At 43.3% G+C, this 18,392-nt stretch overlaps 1 protein-coding gene across 4 annotated transcripts in view; it reads right to left on the bottom strand.

Moving 5' to 3' along the window:
• Positions 1-18,392, bottom strand: part of MGLL (monoglyceride lipase) — a 106,892-nt gene that overhangs the window by 26,085 nt on the left and 62,415 nt on the right. For all 4 annotated transcript variants that reach the window (XM_075762108.1, XM_075762111.1, XM_010304973.2 and 1 more), the window contains one exon: positions 17,650-17,756. In XM_075762108.1, the coding sequence (XP_075618223.1) occupies positions 17,650-17,756 (107 nt within the window). The remainder of the gene's footprint in view (positions 1-17,649; positions 17,757-18,392) is intronic.

Raw genomic sequence — 18,392 nt, 5'->3', positions numbered from 1 at the left:
ACATTTGCAGAGCTGAGATATTTTTAGAATAGTGCACACACAGAGTTATATTGTTTGTTGTCTTGGTTAGGGAAAAAAAAAAGAAAGAAACACGCAATTTTCTATACTAAAATCATTTGTGCCTTATTGCTGGGGAGCAGAGGACTAGTCATCTTGCTGAAGCCATTTAAAATTTCTGTGCTCCAGAGATTACAAACAAAATGACCTGGTACATATCAGAGCAGTTGTTAATTCTGTCCGACAAGGCAAACTGTTTCTGCCAATGTTAAGGGCCAATTCATCTCTAACAGATACAAGCATGGTTCTTTTGGCTTCAGAAGACTTGCCCATTTCTTACGCTGTTGCTGATTTTGGCTCTGAATTACAGTTCCTTAAAAGTCTTCCTGGAACATCATGTTGCTTGTGAAAACATGCTGAAAAAACTCCATCTGAGTGTTTGTGTTGCAAAATAATGAGCTCTTCATAGGCTGCATTTACGAACAGCAGCCACTGTGGCCGGACTAGAAATATGCGTCCCCTGGGACGTCATGTAATGAAAGGGGGCAAGACAGTATCAAAACCTGCACATACCATAGTCACTTCCCATGCTGCCGGGATTAGGGTAGCTTTATCATTCCTATCCCAAAATCAGGATGCTGCTGCGGCATGGCTGGTGGAAGCTAAGGCCCACGAAAGAGGAGTATGGAGCCCAGTTCGTTTTCGACAAAGCTCATCATACACAACAATATTCCACTTTCTTCCTCAGCCCCTTCTGCAATGCCAACTCCCAAGCCAGCCCTCAAGAATATTAAAGCAAAAGACCGCTGAAAGGAATGCCCTTCTCTACCAGGCTACCGGGATGAACGATTTGAAAATGCTGCACAAAGCTGGCATAGATGGTTGAGCAGCTGTTGAGTTCCTCTGCAAAAGAGTTTCTGTTGGTGATGGGCGAAATGATTCCTATCTAATCTCTTTCCCCATGGGATGAAAATCACAATATAAATGTAAGATATATAATCAGTGAGGCACAACTTATGGTGCCTCTAAGGAGTCTTACAACCTGGCACAAAGTGATTTAAGGCCCTATAATAATTTTAACTGTTATTCTTGCAATGTTGTACTGAGATTTTGCCCTTACAAGAAGAGCAGATAATTTCCTGAAGTATAGTAGAGGTGACTTTAACATCACAGTTGGTCTTCAAAGATTTATTCTGGCGTGACATAGAACCAGTATCAGTGCTCAGATACTGTAGAAAAAATTGCATGGACTTTGCTGGAGTTAATCCAGGGTCTCACTAGTTCACTTGACCTCTATGCTGCTGATCTTTTCAGAACGGAGAAGGGCCTCTTTTCTGCTCTCCACATATGACTTACGATACCACTAATGGTAGCTAAAGTTTCAAGTTCACTGGAAAAGGACAGCATCCAAGGACAATCTCCCTGCTATTTTAATTTAGCTTTAAAAGCATATATCCATTTCTCTTCTCTTGTTTTATTACCACAAAATCCAAATAAAAGGGTGCAAACTTTATTTTTTCCCAGATGAAAACAAGAAGGAAAGTCCCCTTGCATTAACTTTCTGATCCAAGCTCCAGCTTTAAAACAGCTGGGGCACCAATTCAAAATGTCAGGGTTTTCAATGAAAAAGCCAGCGCTGGAGTGGAACTGCACACACTCCCCTTCCCCGTCCCTGCCCATTTATTCCAAAGCACGGCTGGCATGTGGGTTGGCTCTCCAACACGCACATGCTATTAAGTCCTAAATGACAGCTTGTTTAACTAGAAAACATTTCCATTTTTTCCTTAACAAAAGCCATTCATTTCTTGCTCTTCTATTTGCTTAAAGACGGTTTCATTTGCCCTGCCTGAGAGTTTGCACAACCCGCCTGATTGTTCCCCTCCAAATAGCGCTGCAAGTTAATGACCCACCTCTTGATCTCTGAGCAGGGAGCCTTGCCCAGCACACTGCAGCAGCATCAAGTGAGCTAGTTACATTGCAAAATCCATACGTGTGCCTTGAATATTTTTATGCTTGAGAAAACAATCGAATCAATTCATCTCAGGAAAGACAGTCCTAATTCTTCCCTGCTAACAGTAGATTAGGCATCAAGAAGAAAAGAAGATGAAAGCTGGATCATGTAGCCACTCCCTCCATGCTGTTGACTAATGTCTAGGGGGACAGGCACAACTTCTTTTCAAGCTATCTTCAAAAGCATCCCTCCGTGCAGACCACCCATTGGGAACCCACATCAACAACAACAACAAAAAAATAGAATTTAAAAGACCCGTTTTTTACCCAATTTATTTACATGTGAAAATAAACACCAGTTCCCATATAGAGCAAGGGCTGCCGGTGGGTTCTGTTTTGTCTGTGAGATTCTTGGCACCAGAGTACAGCATTTGCCTATTCCAAAGCAATCTTGGCACAGATTTTTTGGTTATATAATTTTTGCAGCAACCAGCAAATGAATAATAATAATGTTTCTGAAAAGTGGGAACCATGTTCTAAGACACTGGCAAGGTGTTTTACCAATTAATCTGTCAAAAGATCATTAGCAAACCAGAACTCCCAAACTCCTGCATTCCGGGTCGGTTCTCCCCAGGGGTTGCACTTCCAGTTCTCAATCAACCTGTCCAAAGGGAGCTTTCCCACAGAGTTAAAGAGATTTTCACTTTTTGCTTCGCTCCTTTGCATTGCCACATGGCAGTGCCACCCTCATTAGACTGGATTTGTCCCTGTTCCTGACAAGGCATGAAGGAAATACCACTCTTCCAGAGCTGACAGCTTTTTATACCCACTTTGCACAAGCTCAATGGGTGAGCAGCAGGTGGATTATTTGAAATAAGGGTAGGCTTTTTTTGTTTGGTTTTTTTTAAACTGGGTACATCCACACAGAGCTATAGCTCACTCAAACCCTACCAGACCTGACCGGGAGCAACACAATTAAGAAAAAACCCTTCTGATTAAGCAGTTCTGGCAGGGAGCATTCCTGGGTGGGACAACCCTGCCCCATGTGCCAGAGCAAAGTCCCACGGCTGCCAGCTGGCTCATGGCTGGGTGGTATTCAGATGGTGCACGGGGAAAGTCACGGGGAAAGTAGCACGGCAGAAAATAGCTCCACTAAATTCATCCTCCAGCAAAGCTGTTGTCTGTCCTTTCTTGGTAGAGATTGATTTCAGTGTTATTGTTTCAGCTCCTTTTTAGCACTTGATACCTTTTTCTCTGTACCTTTTCTTCTCCCTGCAACTCTGAAATCCTCACTACGTATGTATTTACCAAACAAGTCAGGATCAAACGGGCAGGTTATTGCTTTCTGTGCTCTATTACTCATTTCAAACCGTGGCTGGTTGACAGTAGACAATGAATACTAGCTGGCAGGTCTGCACTTCAGTAAACAATGCACAGGTACAAGTGTTGAGCTGTTGAAGGTTACAGACCTGCGTGTTGCTTTTGGGCTGTGCAAGCTACTTTGCAATCAGTCAGTGAGGGCGTATTTGCAGCTCAGAGAAAGCTCTCTTCAAAATCTGGGCAGGATAGGTGCAAGGTTCATGAAAAGGCTATAATCAAAATACTAGGTTGTATCAGGCAGTCTCAGTTCAGAACAGCCCCCTGGTTTCTCCCCCGTCCCCAGCCCTCTGCCAGACTGAGCATGAATCCGGCACCACTACGGACCGGGCTGCCTCCTCCTTAGCACTGGACAAACTGCCAGGGTCTCCTAGCACACTTTGTCTTTCATAAATTCAGAACCAGAAAATAAATGCAGTGTGGAGAACGTCAATTTTAAGGGGTGGGGGTTGAGAGCATTAGTCTTTGTATGATGTACAATTCAGCACTTTTTTTATATTTTTGAAGGATTCTCAAATTGGAAAGTATTGCCAAGCCCTGAATAAATCCCAGCATTACAGATGCTGTGGATGTAACAGCTTTCCCCATGAACTGAATCTGCAGAAGACGGTATCTTCGGAGAAATTAACCCTGAGTGTCACAGGACAGGCTCTGTGGCATCAGTTTTAATGCCCTAGGAAATCTCACTTTGTAGTTAAATCAGATTATGCCCATTCATGGGGCGATACTGATGGAGGGTGGAGCAAAGCACAGGCTTAGCTGGTACAGAGTACCTTCCCTGCATTGTTTGTGAAGTGGTCAAGTTTCCAGGTGCAATCCTGATTACAAAATCAGTCAAAGGACATGTAACTACGAAACTAGTCAACCTGCATGTAATTAACTGATATATGATTGTTTTCAATCCACAACCCCATTCCTTAGCAGTTCCAAAAGCAAATGCTTAGCATTTGGACATAAGAAAACACTATATAGTTGCAATGTAACCTTTCTTTATTTTTCTGCCGCATCCCTTTAAATATTGGTGATATATTTTTATTCCAAGCTGCTCTCTTCACTGTCTGAATCTTCCTCTCAGCCTGTGAAGAGCCATTCACAGTAACAGTTTTGCATTCTTGGAGCTGACGGCTTTTCATCTGCAAGCTCTCTGGAAGTGGGTTAGCATCACATTCGGATTTTCCCATGAGTAACCTGAGATATAGTGAGGTAAAGTATTTTTTCCTGAGATCCACAATGAATCTGTGGCAGAGCCGAGTGGGGGGGGGTTTCCAAACCCCCTCTTGCATAGTCTACTACTGCAATGCATAATGAGCCACATCCTGATCCGAATCATACAGGATCAATCATATGATGAATGGGAAGGACTACCTGCAAGAGATACCGTGGCTACTAAAAGTGCTGCTCTATTGAAAAGTAACAGACCACAGGCCAGGCCTAAAGCTATGTGAAATCCAGGGAAGTCTTCAGAATATCAAGCAAAAAAGCTTTTCTAGTTCAGGTCACTAAAATTTGGCCACAGCTGGCACCGACCAAGATACACTACCCGAGGACTGGCTGCTGCTTACAGAAATGGGTTGATGTGTTCTCATTTGATGTCGTAGTACATTAGGGAACCAAAACACCTCCACTGTAACCGGCTCCCTGACCAACAGAAAGCACAGAAGGCTTCATAGTGGGCTTCACACACCTTCAGGTAAGACTTCTTCCAGCCAGCTGCAGGTTTTGTGAGATCTTTTGCAATCTTTATTTTGTTTTTATAAAGAAGGAAGATGCTCAAGGCTGAAAGGAATGTTACTGTGATGCTGGAAAATCTCATCTGGGTTGGAGAGTGAACCAGAGGCTAACCAGATGTTCTGCTTTACTTTACTAACAGGCTCGGAAACGAAGAGGATCACAGTGGCAGAGGCTTTCAATTATGAAGATTAATTTTTTTAAATTCTGAAATCATTTTCCCAAATCACCAACCACAATTCTCATAGTTCCCTCTACAGCCCTTTATCAGCTAAAATGATCTTTTCTTCTCTAAAATAACAGTCCGAGACATGTTAGCTTCTTACTAAACGAGGAAAAACAACCTTAAAACCCATGAGTCAAATCCTGGCCCCACAGAAGTTCAGTAACATTTAGCTACCGCCTTCAGAGGGTGCAAGCATGCATTCTGTGTGTAGAGACACAGAGCTCAAGCAATTAAGAAATAAACCCCCAAACCACATAACAATCACATTATAAATGTGGTTTTAAATTAAAGGCATTCTGAAATTAAAGAGAAGGTGCAGTGCTGAGCTGGGAGTGCACGCATCGGCACTATCCCTGAAGGAGCTAGAGGTGAAGCTGTGGGTGTCTGGCACACACGAGATCTGCCTGACACCTCAAAGGGGAAGGAGAGGCAGAACCAGGAAAGGTCCGAGGGTTGCTCAGTACATACGTGAGAGACGTCAGTTAATGTTAGTGCTCTGCCAGGCTCTGCGGACAAGGTGTGAGACCAAAAGAGAAGTCCTCTTATCTAACATGTTGTGGGGAACTACTAGATGGAGGAGAGAAAAATATCGGCACTGAAATATATAGCCCTAAAGTTGGCAGAAACACCCTGGGACAAAAAGTGACAAGTCAGAGGAGCAAGAGCCCGGAACGGCCTGCTCAGCCGGAACAGTGTTTGCTAGCAACCAAACTTGGTTAAAAACTGAGCTTTGACCATTTGTGAAAAAGACTCAGGGATGCTATTTGCAGGAACAAAAGACTAGATAACCCAGGGAGTGTCTTCCTGCCTGTGCTCCTAGTAAGAGTATGTTTTAATAAACAAAGACATATCCTGTTTCACATTCAAAATGAATGTGCAATAGGAGGAACATGACTAACTGCAAACACCAGACACTGAAACCAAATATGTTTCTTTGCAACACTCAGACTGATTGAAAAGGGAAGGATCCGAATATGTGAATCAAAAAAGGATGAATTTTCCCTTCGTTCATTGTCTATTTTGCTTCTGGGCCTTCTTGCTGCAATATTCAGTGTCGTGTTTGCCGTCACTGCTAGAGAACACTTTGTTTTTAAAAAAAAGTCTCCGCATCTTTTTTAATAAGAAAGATGTCCATTTGTTTTAGGACTTGTGAGACAGTCCCCGAAAAGGGCTCATGGTCTGTAACAAACAGAGTTACTCCCAGGAAAATCAACACAGCTTGTTATTTATGGAGGAAATCCACCAATTTGAATCAGGCATATGAGCTCTATAACAACACGCCACGCTTGATGAATGAGCAAATAAACAATCAAACAAGGAACACTAGAGCTACAAAGTATAAAAAGCAATAGATGGGCTGCTTCTGTGTCTGTATTTTGGTAAGCGTAACTCCAGCCCCAACCCTCAACCTCATCTAAGAGAATGGGCAATGAAGGGATATCCATTGAAGACTGTGAAGCTGTGGGGGGCTGATACCTCGCTTGCAAGGAACCTGTTGTTGGTTTAGACCCTGTAACAGCTCATTTTACAATGCACTAACACAGCGCAGTAGGTTTGCCTGGGGCAGGCCCAGGGAATCTGCTAATAACAACATCTGTTGAAAAATAGAATGAGACCACCACAGTTTTGATCAAAGCACACAAATGCAGGCAGCTTAAGTGAGCCTTCCCATGACTTCAGCCCACTACTTATACGGAAAACCAATTCTCATTCGAAGTTTTGAAAAGTTTTGCTTGCTTTAGTAAATAATTTCCCCTGATACAGTAGGTGTTCAGTTCAGCAAGAGCAATTTTCTTCAGTAGTTTCCAATGCAGGTAGGGTACAAAGTGCATTAAAAATGAAGATAAAATGGCAGTTTTAGGCCATTTATTGACTGGTTATAGGTTTTACTTCTCTTTGTAAAGCTGCCTGTCCTTTGCCTTTGTTCGGTGCAAATATGAGCTCTCTTTGAATACTGCACTCCTTAATAAGGTTGTTCCTCCAGGTTAGTGCTGAACTAGACACTAACCTGAGATGGGCTGTGCTCCTTTGATTCCTGTTACCCATCTAAAAAGGTATTAAAGGAAACCAGACTATGTTTTAATCCAACAGGAGCTATATACACAAAATATAGTTTCCTCTGTACTTCTCAAATGCTATTCAGTTACTTGGAGCAGTCATTTGTAACTCAATAGGATGACAAACTCCACATCTGCATGAAGATACATTTATAGGTGAGGAATCATTAGCAACTGGCTTCTGAAACAACCTCCTCCAAATTAGACACATCTGACAAATAAACAATAGGAAAGCTAGTCACATTAATGAAATGCTGTTGCTATGGAAAAATTGTCCCTGTAAAGGTGAAAATAAACACGTTTCCTTTTTCTCATTGTGCAAAGACATCAAAAAGCATCTCCGTAAAGATGAAGTTGTTCCTAATTGTAGATACCATTGAAGTGTGCTTTTAAGAGGGTCATTTCTTCACCCGTTTTAAAAACCTCCTGTGCTTTAACATCCCAAGCAACACCCCAAATGCTAGCAGCTAGGATGCTCTTTAGTTCATAGAGAATAATTGAGGCTGGAAGGGACATACGGAGTTTATCTAGTTCAAGCCCCTACTCAGAGTGTTTCCCATTCAATCAGGTTGTTCAGGACCTTGTTGAGTTGAGCTTTAAATATTTCCAAGGCTAGAGATTTCCCCACCTCTCCGGGTCCTGCTCCAGCATTTGACTGCCTTCATGGTGAAAACATTTTTCCTTGTATCGAATTGGGATTTCTCCTGTTGTGACTTGTGCCAGTTTCCTCTCATCCCATCACCGTGCACCTCCAAGGAGAGTCTGGCTGTGCTGTCTCCACACCCTGCCACTGGGGACTTGTAGACAGCAATAAGATCCCCTCTTAGCCTTCTCTTCTAAGGCTAAATAAACCCAGTTTTATCAGCCTCTCCTCGTACGTCTTGTTCTCCAGTACCCTAATTGTTTTGACAGCCCTCCTCTGGCCTTGCTCCAGTATGTCAATGTTTTCCTTTTACTGGGAAACAAATCGGGCCCAGCGCTTCAGATGTGGTCTCACAAATGCTGAATGGAAGAGAATAATCACTTCTCTTGAGTTGCTGGCTATAATCTTTCTGATACAGCTCAGTACGTGGTGGCCTTCTTCACCACAAGGTCACACTGTTGGCCCATGTTCAACCTGTCTGCAAGGATCCCCAGGTTCTTTTCTGCAAAGCTGCTTTCTAGTCATTCAATGCCTGACCTTTAATGCTGAATGGGGTTACTCCAATCCAGATGCAGAACTTCACAAGCGCCTTTGTTGAAACTTCAGGAGGTCCCTGCCAGTCCTTTTCTTCAGCCTGTCAAGGTCTCTGTGAATAGCAGCCTTCCATCATATGCTCACTTTCCACAATTTGGTACCCCTGTGAACTTGCTGAAAGTGCTCTCCATCCCATCATCCACACCATTAATGAAAAAGGTCCACTGATAGTGTATGCAACATCTATTTTTTTTTTTCCCCTTGAAGAATACAGATTCCTCTGACACTTCTTGAGGCCAAAGTCCTTGCTGATATGAACTAATGTCCTACCATGGAAGTCAGTAAAGGAAATGACCCCTGGAACAACCCTGTCCAGTTGCCCCAGGTAACAGACATAGCTAGCAACATGAAATGATCTGTTCTCTCAGCCTTAGCTTTTTAATAACCATCTGGTCCTTGTCCTTCCACCCTCAACCATCTTGCATGCAGACGTATGCCTACAGCTAGCAAAGCTGGTTATGGGAGAGCAAGTAAGCTGTTGAAAACATTAAATGAGGTTGCCAACTCTCCTTCACTAATAGGAAATACAGTTACAAGTCATGTGCCTGAACCTGCTTTCTGACATAGTGACAAAGTTATCCTGGATTTACTCGAGAAGTTGGGAAAACAGAATTTGATCCTCGATGTGAGGATTAATTTATAAAGGTAAAGACTGAGTACAGATGACAATTGCACAGATCTTTGAGACAACAAAACAACAGGCTGTAAACCAAAATGAGCTTAGTTCAGTCAAGGCTATTTCCTCTTTTGTTTCCCTTAATCACCAAAGTGAACCCTTTGTCCAAATAAAGGATGGTTTATTCCTGATTATCAGGACCACTCATCCAAAATTCCTGTCACTTAGTCCCAACATTATCAGCACTCCACACAAATTTAGTGGCCCACTCCTCTTTATCACAGAGGGTGTCTCTCATCTGAGAGGCAGAATCAATGGAAGGCAAGCTGGAAGGACTCGACCCTCATGGGAAGAAGGAAGCCTTTTAAGTTTCCTGAATGAATGACATGTCTTTCCTCTATCATGCAGTCTGTCTGCTAACAGTTAACAGCAATAGGTTGAGGAGCACCGTCTGGAAGGTGGCCAGTGCCGACAGCTCCAGACTCAAAGTCGTTGTGCTCAGAAGGGAGCACTCTGTTCCTTCTATCGCCGTGTCCCCCCTCACTGGGGCCCGTTGTTACAGCCTCACGCCTCCTTGTGTGAAGGCCAACAGCGAGGCTTTGTTCAAGAAGCAGCTGCTGAGAAGATGTACTATCTCATGGAATGACCCACTGACATTTCTCCCTCTGCTCATTAGCAAGCAGTGAATAATTAGGAGAACTAGGGCACATTGCACGCCCCACTTCTTTCAGAGTAAAAAGCCAGCCTCTCAGACCCCAGAGTACACCAAAAGGGATTCCCTCATAAAGTGGGCTTGCAGCAAAGCCAGGGGAGCTGCCTCCTAGCACCTTCTTCTCATCACCTGACAGAGCGAGGAAAGAGAATGGCTCGTGCCAGAAGGTGGATGGGGCAAGGCTGGAGTAAATTGTATCCTAGCTCTGCTTCACTTGGAGCTCAAACCCACACCTCAGGTGCATCAAGAGCAAGCTCAGCTCAGCCAGGACCTGAGCCAGAGATCCTGTTTGACTGGATGGTATGTTGTTGTTTATTCAATAATCCATTGTTATAGGGTGGATCTACAGCAGTGGGGAAACGCCTGAGCGCTTTTAAGGAGCAGAGTAATTGGGGGAACTGAGGAAACTATAACCATTCTTTTGCAATCTTTACTGCAGTCCAACATGATCATCTAGTGATGTCTACATACAGGGGCAGTGATGAAGGAGCATCTTGCATTGCCTCCCCCCTCCATCCAAACAATGCCTGCATCCAGCTCTGTGTTATAGCAGAGAACTTATCTGCCTTATATCACTGATTATACCACAATTAAATCTGATTTAAAAAAACCAACAAAACAAATCAAACCAATTGGTCAGATAAACAAATAGATTGCTTTCAGTAGCCCAGGTTTGGTTTGATATGTTTTCATAGCACACATTAGATGACACTACATGTCTGATTTCAGGTGCTCTTGCTTCTATGTGTCTGTGCTAAAGGTGTATCCAGTCCTCACAATTTTCGAACCCCCTAGCCTAAAAGATGTGCAGGACCATGTCTTCCCCACTTTTACATCAGCATGGCTCCAGTATTACTCTTGGGAAGTCCATGAAACAGAGAAAGTCTCATCCCCTGAGTGGAGTGGAGGGGAAACACCTCTGAGTATCCCCTGCCCCCTTCCTAACCCAAACGCTTTAAGCAGAACACTCCACTGCAGTTCATGTGTGCACTGTCAGATACATCAGCTGTGTGCAGCCTTACTGCCTCTTTATTTTTAGTTTGCTGTGGTCTAGCTGCTTCCTGGCTCGACAGCACTTTTTCATCTGCCTTCACAAGACAAACAAAATAAAAGCCGCCCTTGCATTTCCAAGTCCCAGCTTGTGGCTTCCTCTAGAGCATGAGACACTGTAGGTATCTGCTTTCATGATTCACCTAGTGTTTTCTTGCTGTTGTGTAGCTGCTCTCCTCAAACAGGAACAATGCTTACTACCCTGAAAGATGCCATGTGGTGCAGGCAGAGATTCGGGACTGTATGATCCCAGTGTGAATGAAGGCCAAGCGCTAAAGTGACAGAGTCACTGCTGAGATGACTTCACCAGAGCAAGACTGGCCTGCAGAAGTCTGTAATGAGCTTCTCAAAAATAACAATAATAGTGTGCACACCTCCATTTAATAAAACCAATTTCAAAGTACTTAAAATTGTCTGTTGTGCCACAGGATACTCCGCTTGGGCTACACTCTATTCTGACACAATCATAGCACATTTCAGCATCATTGTGTTGTGGGAGGTATATCCAGACCACTTTTTCGTACACAAGCTGTGGCCCTACCTCATGACCACCAAGAGAGCCCAACTCCACACAGCTATCTGGGAGAAAGCAAGATAAAATACACTATCCATTTGAAAGAGTGTGTTCAAGAGCTTGTCCAATGCATGGGGAAAGTTGCATCTTAGCAGCATGAATCATTTTACCTATAATTTCAAAGAGGCTCAAACTGAATGACCCGTCACTGCTGCGCTGAGATCTGGTGATACAAGACCAGTCGTCACTCCAGAAGAGCTGGAGGTGAGAAGCGACTGGTTTCACTTTGGCTGGAGCTCATCAGTGGTGGGCAAGCTGGTCTCCCAGTTCATTTTGAGTTAATCTTGCTTTTTGGTCCTCAAGTTCATAGTTCACATCTGTGCTGGGAGAAGTGCATGCTGTAGCTCCACTTTACATGAGAATCCCCACAACTAAAAAGAGTTAGAAAAGGGGGGCAGAAGTAAGTTTACTCATTAGCTATTTGTTTTATAAGAGGGCTTTGCTCCAGGTTCTGACAGTTTTCTCACTGCCTAAGGAATTACATGGTGTACTGCAGTATCTGAACCCTCACCCTGTAATTATGCACTGTGGTTTCACCTCCTGGGTGCCCCGCACATGCTAAGCATTCCTCACCACTGCCCTGGAAGGCAGATAAGCCTGTCTGCTACCTTTGTTCAACATCTGGAGAAGGAAAGGCTAGGGAGAGCTAGGCTGGCTTGGGACTGTACTGAATACGGAGTCAAAACAGGGATAAAACGGCACTGGCAGTGCTCTGCCAGCCAGGCCAAAGAGCCATCTCCTCTGGGATCCCCCTCCCAAGAGGAACCTGTAGTGGACGCTTACAAGAGAGAACATGAGAGGTGGGGCAGACCAGTGTGGCTCTTCTCTGGTATATCCCCTCAGCGTCCGTCTCCGTGCAGCAGACATCACTGTCTGCTTTTGATGTCACAGCCGTGTTTACGACTCAATCTTGCCCTGGGTTAAAAGGGGAGAATGGATGAATTCCAGACAGGGCTGACGGGTCCATATGACACTTAACATGGCTCAAGGGTCAAAGAATCATTTAAGTGTTCCTTTATATTCCCATTGTTTTTGCTCTGTCATGAGCTTTCAGTCTAGCAGTTTTCAGAGCTATATGAACAAAGATTTATGTCCATACACTTGTATCATGGTGGGACAGATTAATCACCCGTTAGTAGTTCTCTCTCAAATCCAAATGACTTATCATAAAAGACTAAGACAAGTCGTGATAATTTGAAGAACAAAAGGGCTAATTTCCCCGACAGGAATGTACTTGCAAAGTTTAATCTGGAGCTCTGAAGAACTTCCTTCTTTGCTTGGCAATTCTAACGAACTATCAGCAGCAAATGCCCCCACAGCAATCCTCATCTGACAAACACGATCAGGTTTGGAGTCTTCAGATTTGAACTGTTAGTAAAAATATTAAAGGAAAGAGTTTTCTTGACTCTTGAAGAGTGAGGTTTTATGCAGAGGAAATACATAAGGAGAGAGGGGAACTCAACCTGACAGCTGGGCTCTGACTCTCCTCCTGCCCTTGCAGTCACCACTCCAGCCTGTGAACTGTCACACCTTTTTCCACGCCCCCCCCCCCAACACTTGTGTGTGGGAAACACTCGGGTTTTGCACGACTGCAGATCTCACTGCCTGCCAGCCATGCTACTCTACTACGGGAGCTCTGCCTACAGCACGCAGTACGTTCGGGATCCGTATTTATGCACGGGGCTGGGCAGCACTATGAATTTCTGCTGGGAGAACAACTTTCATCACTTCAGAAAAAGCCTGAAAGAGGATGCACTAATACAGGTACACAACTAGTGCTATATGCTCTTTCCTAGCCAAGAAGAGCATCTAAGGATGAGCACATCAGTAGCAGTCCAGCTGCTCAGAGCTTGGCTGCTGGTATGGTTCAGGTAGTGCAACTTTGTGTGCAAGCGAATCCCAGTTCTGTGTGAGGTTCTTCCTGCTGTGGGGGGCACAAATGAGAACAGGATTCATGGGAAGAAATGTTATTTTGCACTCCTGCAAATGCTGATGCGTCCATACCCGTGGTTATTTCCAGTAGTGCATCTGGAAGATTTTATTTCCCAGCAATGTTCACATATTATAGTGAAGACCAGGAGCCCTTCTCTGGAAAAAAATAAATAGAAATGCCCACAACCCATTGTAAGCCTCCTGTCAAAGGAAATGCAAACAGTGAGTGCCATTCTTTCCTATGTCTCTTCAGAAAAGCAGTTTAAACTTTTCCTGCTCTAGCGAGGTAGACTCAATTGGAGGAAGCAGAAAGAGAACAGATTGCTATGGGTACGTGGGCCCACACCCAGCCTTGCTAATAGTCACCAAGGAACAGTCGTGCTGCTCCACGAGCAAACCAGCTCCAAATAAAGCTTGCCAAGGCTTTCCTGACTCCATCCCTGGAGATTCCCCCCGAAGCCTGCCTGATCACATCATCAGGGAGCGCTGCTCTCCAGGAACATTCCCTCGTGCTGGTGTGCATGAGCTGTTACTTCTCACTTGCAACGCTACCCCAATTCTTGCTCTTATTAACGCTGAGATCCTTCTTAGTCATTTCCCCCCTCCCAGTTTGACCATGTTTAGTCCTTTTTAACCTTTCTGTGTAGATCAATCCTTCTCAGTGCTATGAATAAATAAAAGCCTTCTGTTCTCATCAACAAAATGGTCTTTTAACAGTTGCAAGAACAACATAGCAATCACTTGGAAAAAAAACCAAAACAAAACCAGCTTATATTTGATGCATTTGAAAATCTCTGCTCCAGCTATCTTCTACTTTTTAAAAATAAGTGCTTCATTAAATAGACAAAACAGTGAGAAAATTAATGATGGGGAGCACAAGCAGCAGTAGGTGTCTGAGAGGGACCTGCTAATCCATCAGAAATGCTCACCACACACAAAGTAGCGGCAGGGCTGAAAAAGAAAGCTGAACTTCAGTCAGAAACATCTAAGGAATATGAATAAGCTGTTAGAGCTGCAACCTTTCCCTCTCCTTTGATCTGATGTTCCACATAACTTGAGAGTGAGAAATTCAACAGCTTCAAAGAGGGTCAAAGAGTTGGAGGTCTCTGTCTACCAGGACAGGTAGAGGTTTTATTCCACCTGGAGAGAGAGGGAGGTTGGAGGGGCTGTCCTCAAGCAAATCTGAGGACTAGGAACTGCTGCCGCATTAGGGCTAAGTATTTCACCTTCCTCATCTTCACCTAAGAGAGCCATGTTACCTGTAAGTAACCACGTTACCACGTCCAAGTGAAAAAGAGGGCCAGTGCCACTACTGTTAAAAAGTGTTAAGAGAGAAATAAATACATTTTTGTGGCCCTTACATCTTGGAAATGCTTTTGTAACTGCTATTAGTCGACATGTACTTTTGAAGGTGAAATTGCAGTTGTTCTGGGCTCTAGCCATGTAATGCAACCATAGAAAATAAGATCCCAGCAAATGAGATGTTATAGGAAGAGAGATGAGGATAGCTGGAACATCATGTGCTTCACCAACTGAAAATGCTTGGTATGAGAAAACAAAGCCACATTCTCTATCCTTTATTCTCATTTTCCTTGGCGCTCAGTTTTACAGATCCCTAAAAATACTGCGTCATAACTAAAGGATCTGCAATCTGCCTGTGACTGACTGAAGAATTACAATATCACTCCAGTTAGATGAATCTCCCACGAGTATTCCTTCGAACAGGGCTTTCCTAAATTGATTGCCAATAACCTAGTATGTTTGTGTGTCTCTTTTTTCTGTCATCAGAATGTTGCCATAATAAAATGATAGTAATATAGAAAGAAAATAGAAAAAATACCTAAAGCTTGCAGAAATGCATAGCAAGGTCATCCCAGCAGCCCTAACTCTTCCTTCATGAAGCTGCACACCAAATAAACCCAGAAATCAGGGGAAATAAGTTACCTGCCTATTAAAAACACCATATAAGAGACCACAGAAAAAAATGCTGTATTGCAAAGAAATACCATTTTGCTTTTTCATAGGACTGATATAAACCAAAGCAATTTAATTTAATTATTAAAGCAAATTAATTTAATTATTAAAGCAAATTAATTTAATTAATTTAACATGGATAATGTGTCTATATTGGGAATTTTATCCATGAGAAAACCAGAATCAGAACAAATGTCCAGGTCAGGAAATCTACACAAAGCTCGTAAGACCAAGAGCCACTGTAAGACATGGGGAACAGAAAGCAATTGTTTTGCTAACACAATTGAATAATAAATATTACCCAAAGATATCCAAAGGATGGGACACAAAGGGGGAACACACTGTTGAAGTGATTTGGAATAGCTAAATGGTGGAGGATAGCTATAAACTTCCCAGTCCGATCTGAGCAAATTTGGCAATGGAGGTGTTTATGTCCTTCAGCTCTTGCTGACATCCAGCTCGGGCCGTAACCTGTATTCCATCAAACACAGTTTATCCTCACCGCTTACCTCTTTAGGTGCAAAGATTATTTTACGGAGCCTAAAATATCTTAATTGTCTTTCTATCTTACAGTGAATCCAGGCTCAGTTAAATTAGCTCTTTGTGTTCTGCTTTCGGGTCCCTGTTTACGTTCTCCTCATTACTGATGAAGAAAAAACAAACTGAATTTACAAAGAAAACTGTAGGTTTGACGTTGAAATCGTTAATTGGCCTGAGCAACCAGATTTGTATTAAATGAAGTGAAGCAATTAATCCAGCAACATCAGTCTATAGAAAAAAAAACCCCATGAAATATTTACGATTCTGCAGTCAAAAAGATATCCAAGGAGAAAGAGAGCAGATAACTTTCTCTCTATACAGCACAAAAAATGCCTGACAGAAACCTTCACCCCAAAGGCCCCTCTCCATCAACAGAAGAGGCATTCTCTGTATCAAATCCATGCGATAAATACAATGTTTTATCATTTCTTCTAGCTTTGTTGCTTCAAATATTGTTATTTTAACTCTACTTCTTAAAACCTTTATCAAGTTTTAAGGGAATGAGGAACTAAGGCACGACGTTAAGCATGCACAGCGAGCAACCGCAGTCTCTTGTGGGCCTACGGTGACTCTGAACAAATCGCTTGTGCGTCTTGGAGTTCAGTAACTTTTTGCGTATATTGTCTGGGGTCTACTAACAGCAGCTGCGGAGTGGACAGCACGTGGCCTGTTCCATCACCTTCCTCGTTAACTGTATGCCATGCAGATAAACAGAGAGGGATGGAGATGCTTTCTGCTGGGGTTACTGCGGACTCCTGCTAGCCTACGTCCAACTCAGGAGGAAGTATAGAGAAATGAATGAATCGACACTTAGAAATATTGTACACAGTAGGGAGGAAGAGACTCATGTGGTCAGAAATGATACTTCTGCATGGGTCAACTGTCTTTGTAAAGCCAGCCCTGAATATGGCATGTGATCGATTGTCCAGAACAATCACATGGTTTTTATTTATTTTCTTTGCAAGCTGTCTTGAGGTCTAGGTATTCTCCTTTTCAGAGAAAATATAGGGTTAACTTTTGCACATCAAATGCCGTGCTGTGACTGAAAGGGAGTCATGAGAGCAAGTGCAAGAGGAAGCCTTGGTCATCCGGCTTCAGTAAGGTTTTGCCTTTCCTCTGGCAGCCTAAATGGTGCAATGTCTCACGTGCTCTAACTTCTACCACATTCAGGATCTTCAAGCTCAAATTAAGCAGTCCTGTCTTGGAGGAGATCTAGGGCCAGGTCTGAGTCTCAGCCCCAGGCAAGTAAATTGCAGTATACTTCCCAAGGTACTGCAGTATATTTTCCACTGTCAGTGGAGGATCTGCCAGAAGGAAATCAGATTTACACTAAGAGAGACTCATCCCATTTCAACCTGTCAGCTCAGAATTTGGCCTTGCCTTTTGTCCACTGACCTCACCCCAAGAGACAGGTGAAAGCGAAATAATCCCTTAGGCAGAGGTTAAAATAGCACCAGCAGTAATATCAATGACAAGGCTGAGGAAAACTCAAGGAGCAGGGAGAGCTTTTTATAGATTCAATACCAGATCTTTACAAAGCAACAGATGATCCCTTTCTCATTTATGCTGAAGTGTAAATATTTTATTAACTCTTCTCTCACTGCTGAGTAGCTTTAATGGCATTTGCTTCAGTAAAGTCCTGAGCTGCTGTAAATCAAGTACTGTTATAGGCTACTCACCATGGTCATGGGCAAAAACAAACAAGTTAAGTCCTGTCAGCCTCTGGGCCAAGTCATCATAGCGACCGCAGTGTTCCCCAGCGCCATGAGCGATAAACACGAGGGCCCTAAATGGAGCATTAAGGTATAAATCATTAACTTGGCAATAAACCCACAAAGGCTTCAGAGCTGCAAGTAAAACCAGCATATTCAACTTAGCAACAGCACTTCAGACATCGGCAAATACAAGGCAAGTATATAATGGCTGAGGTGGGTTTTAACAGAGGAGAACCGATTGCCATCCTGGCCTGCCATCAACCTGGTCTTCACCAGGTGTTAGGAGGACAGACCGCATGGAAGTCAGCTGCTCATGGGACAGACGTGGCTCTTTCCCATTTGTCTGCCACCAAGGTCTGCTGCAAGTCGAAGATGCAGATGGGCATCAATCAGCATGAACCGTTGAGGTGGATAACTCCGGCTTGGGCTTGAGGCATCTACTCTGCTCCTATAGTGGGAGTGTTGTCTTTGATTTCATTTAGGGTTGGTATTTCCCTGTGATTTCAAATAGAAATACTGTCCTTAACTTTATACCTTACAACACTGTCTGATGCTACAGAGCACTCTTAGAGATGAAATTTCAGCTAAAGAATGGGTCTCAAGCAGAGTCCAGAACTTTGGTTGGAGTTTGGAATTTTATCTTTTTACCCCAATTCTGGTAATTTTAGCATTCCAGTTTCTGCCCCAAAACAGTTGCTTCACATTGG

This window comes from Balearica regulorum, chromosome 10 (genome assembly GCF_011004875.1).
Source record: "Balearica regulorum gibbericeps isolate bBalReg1 chromosome 10, bBalReg1.pri, whole genome shotgun sequence".
Classification (NCBI taxonomy): Eukaryota; Metazoa; Chordata; class Aves; order Gruiformes; family Gruidae; genus Balearica; species Balearica regulorum.
This window is presented reverse-complemented; position numbering and strand designations above follow the sequence as displayed.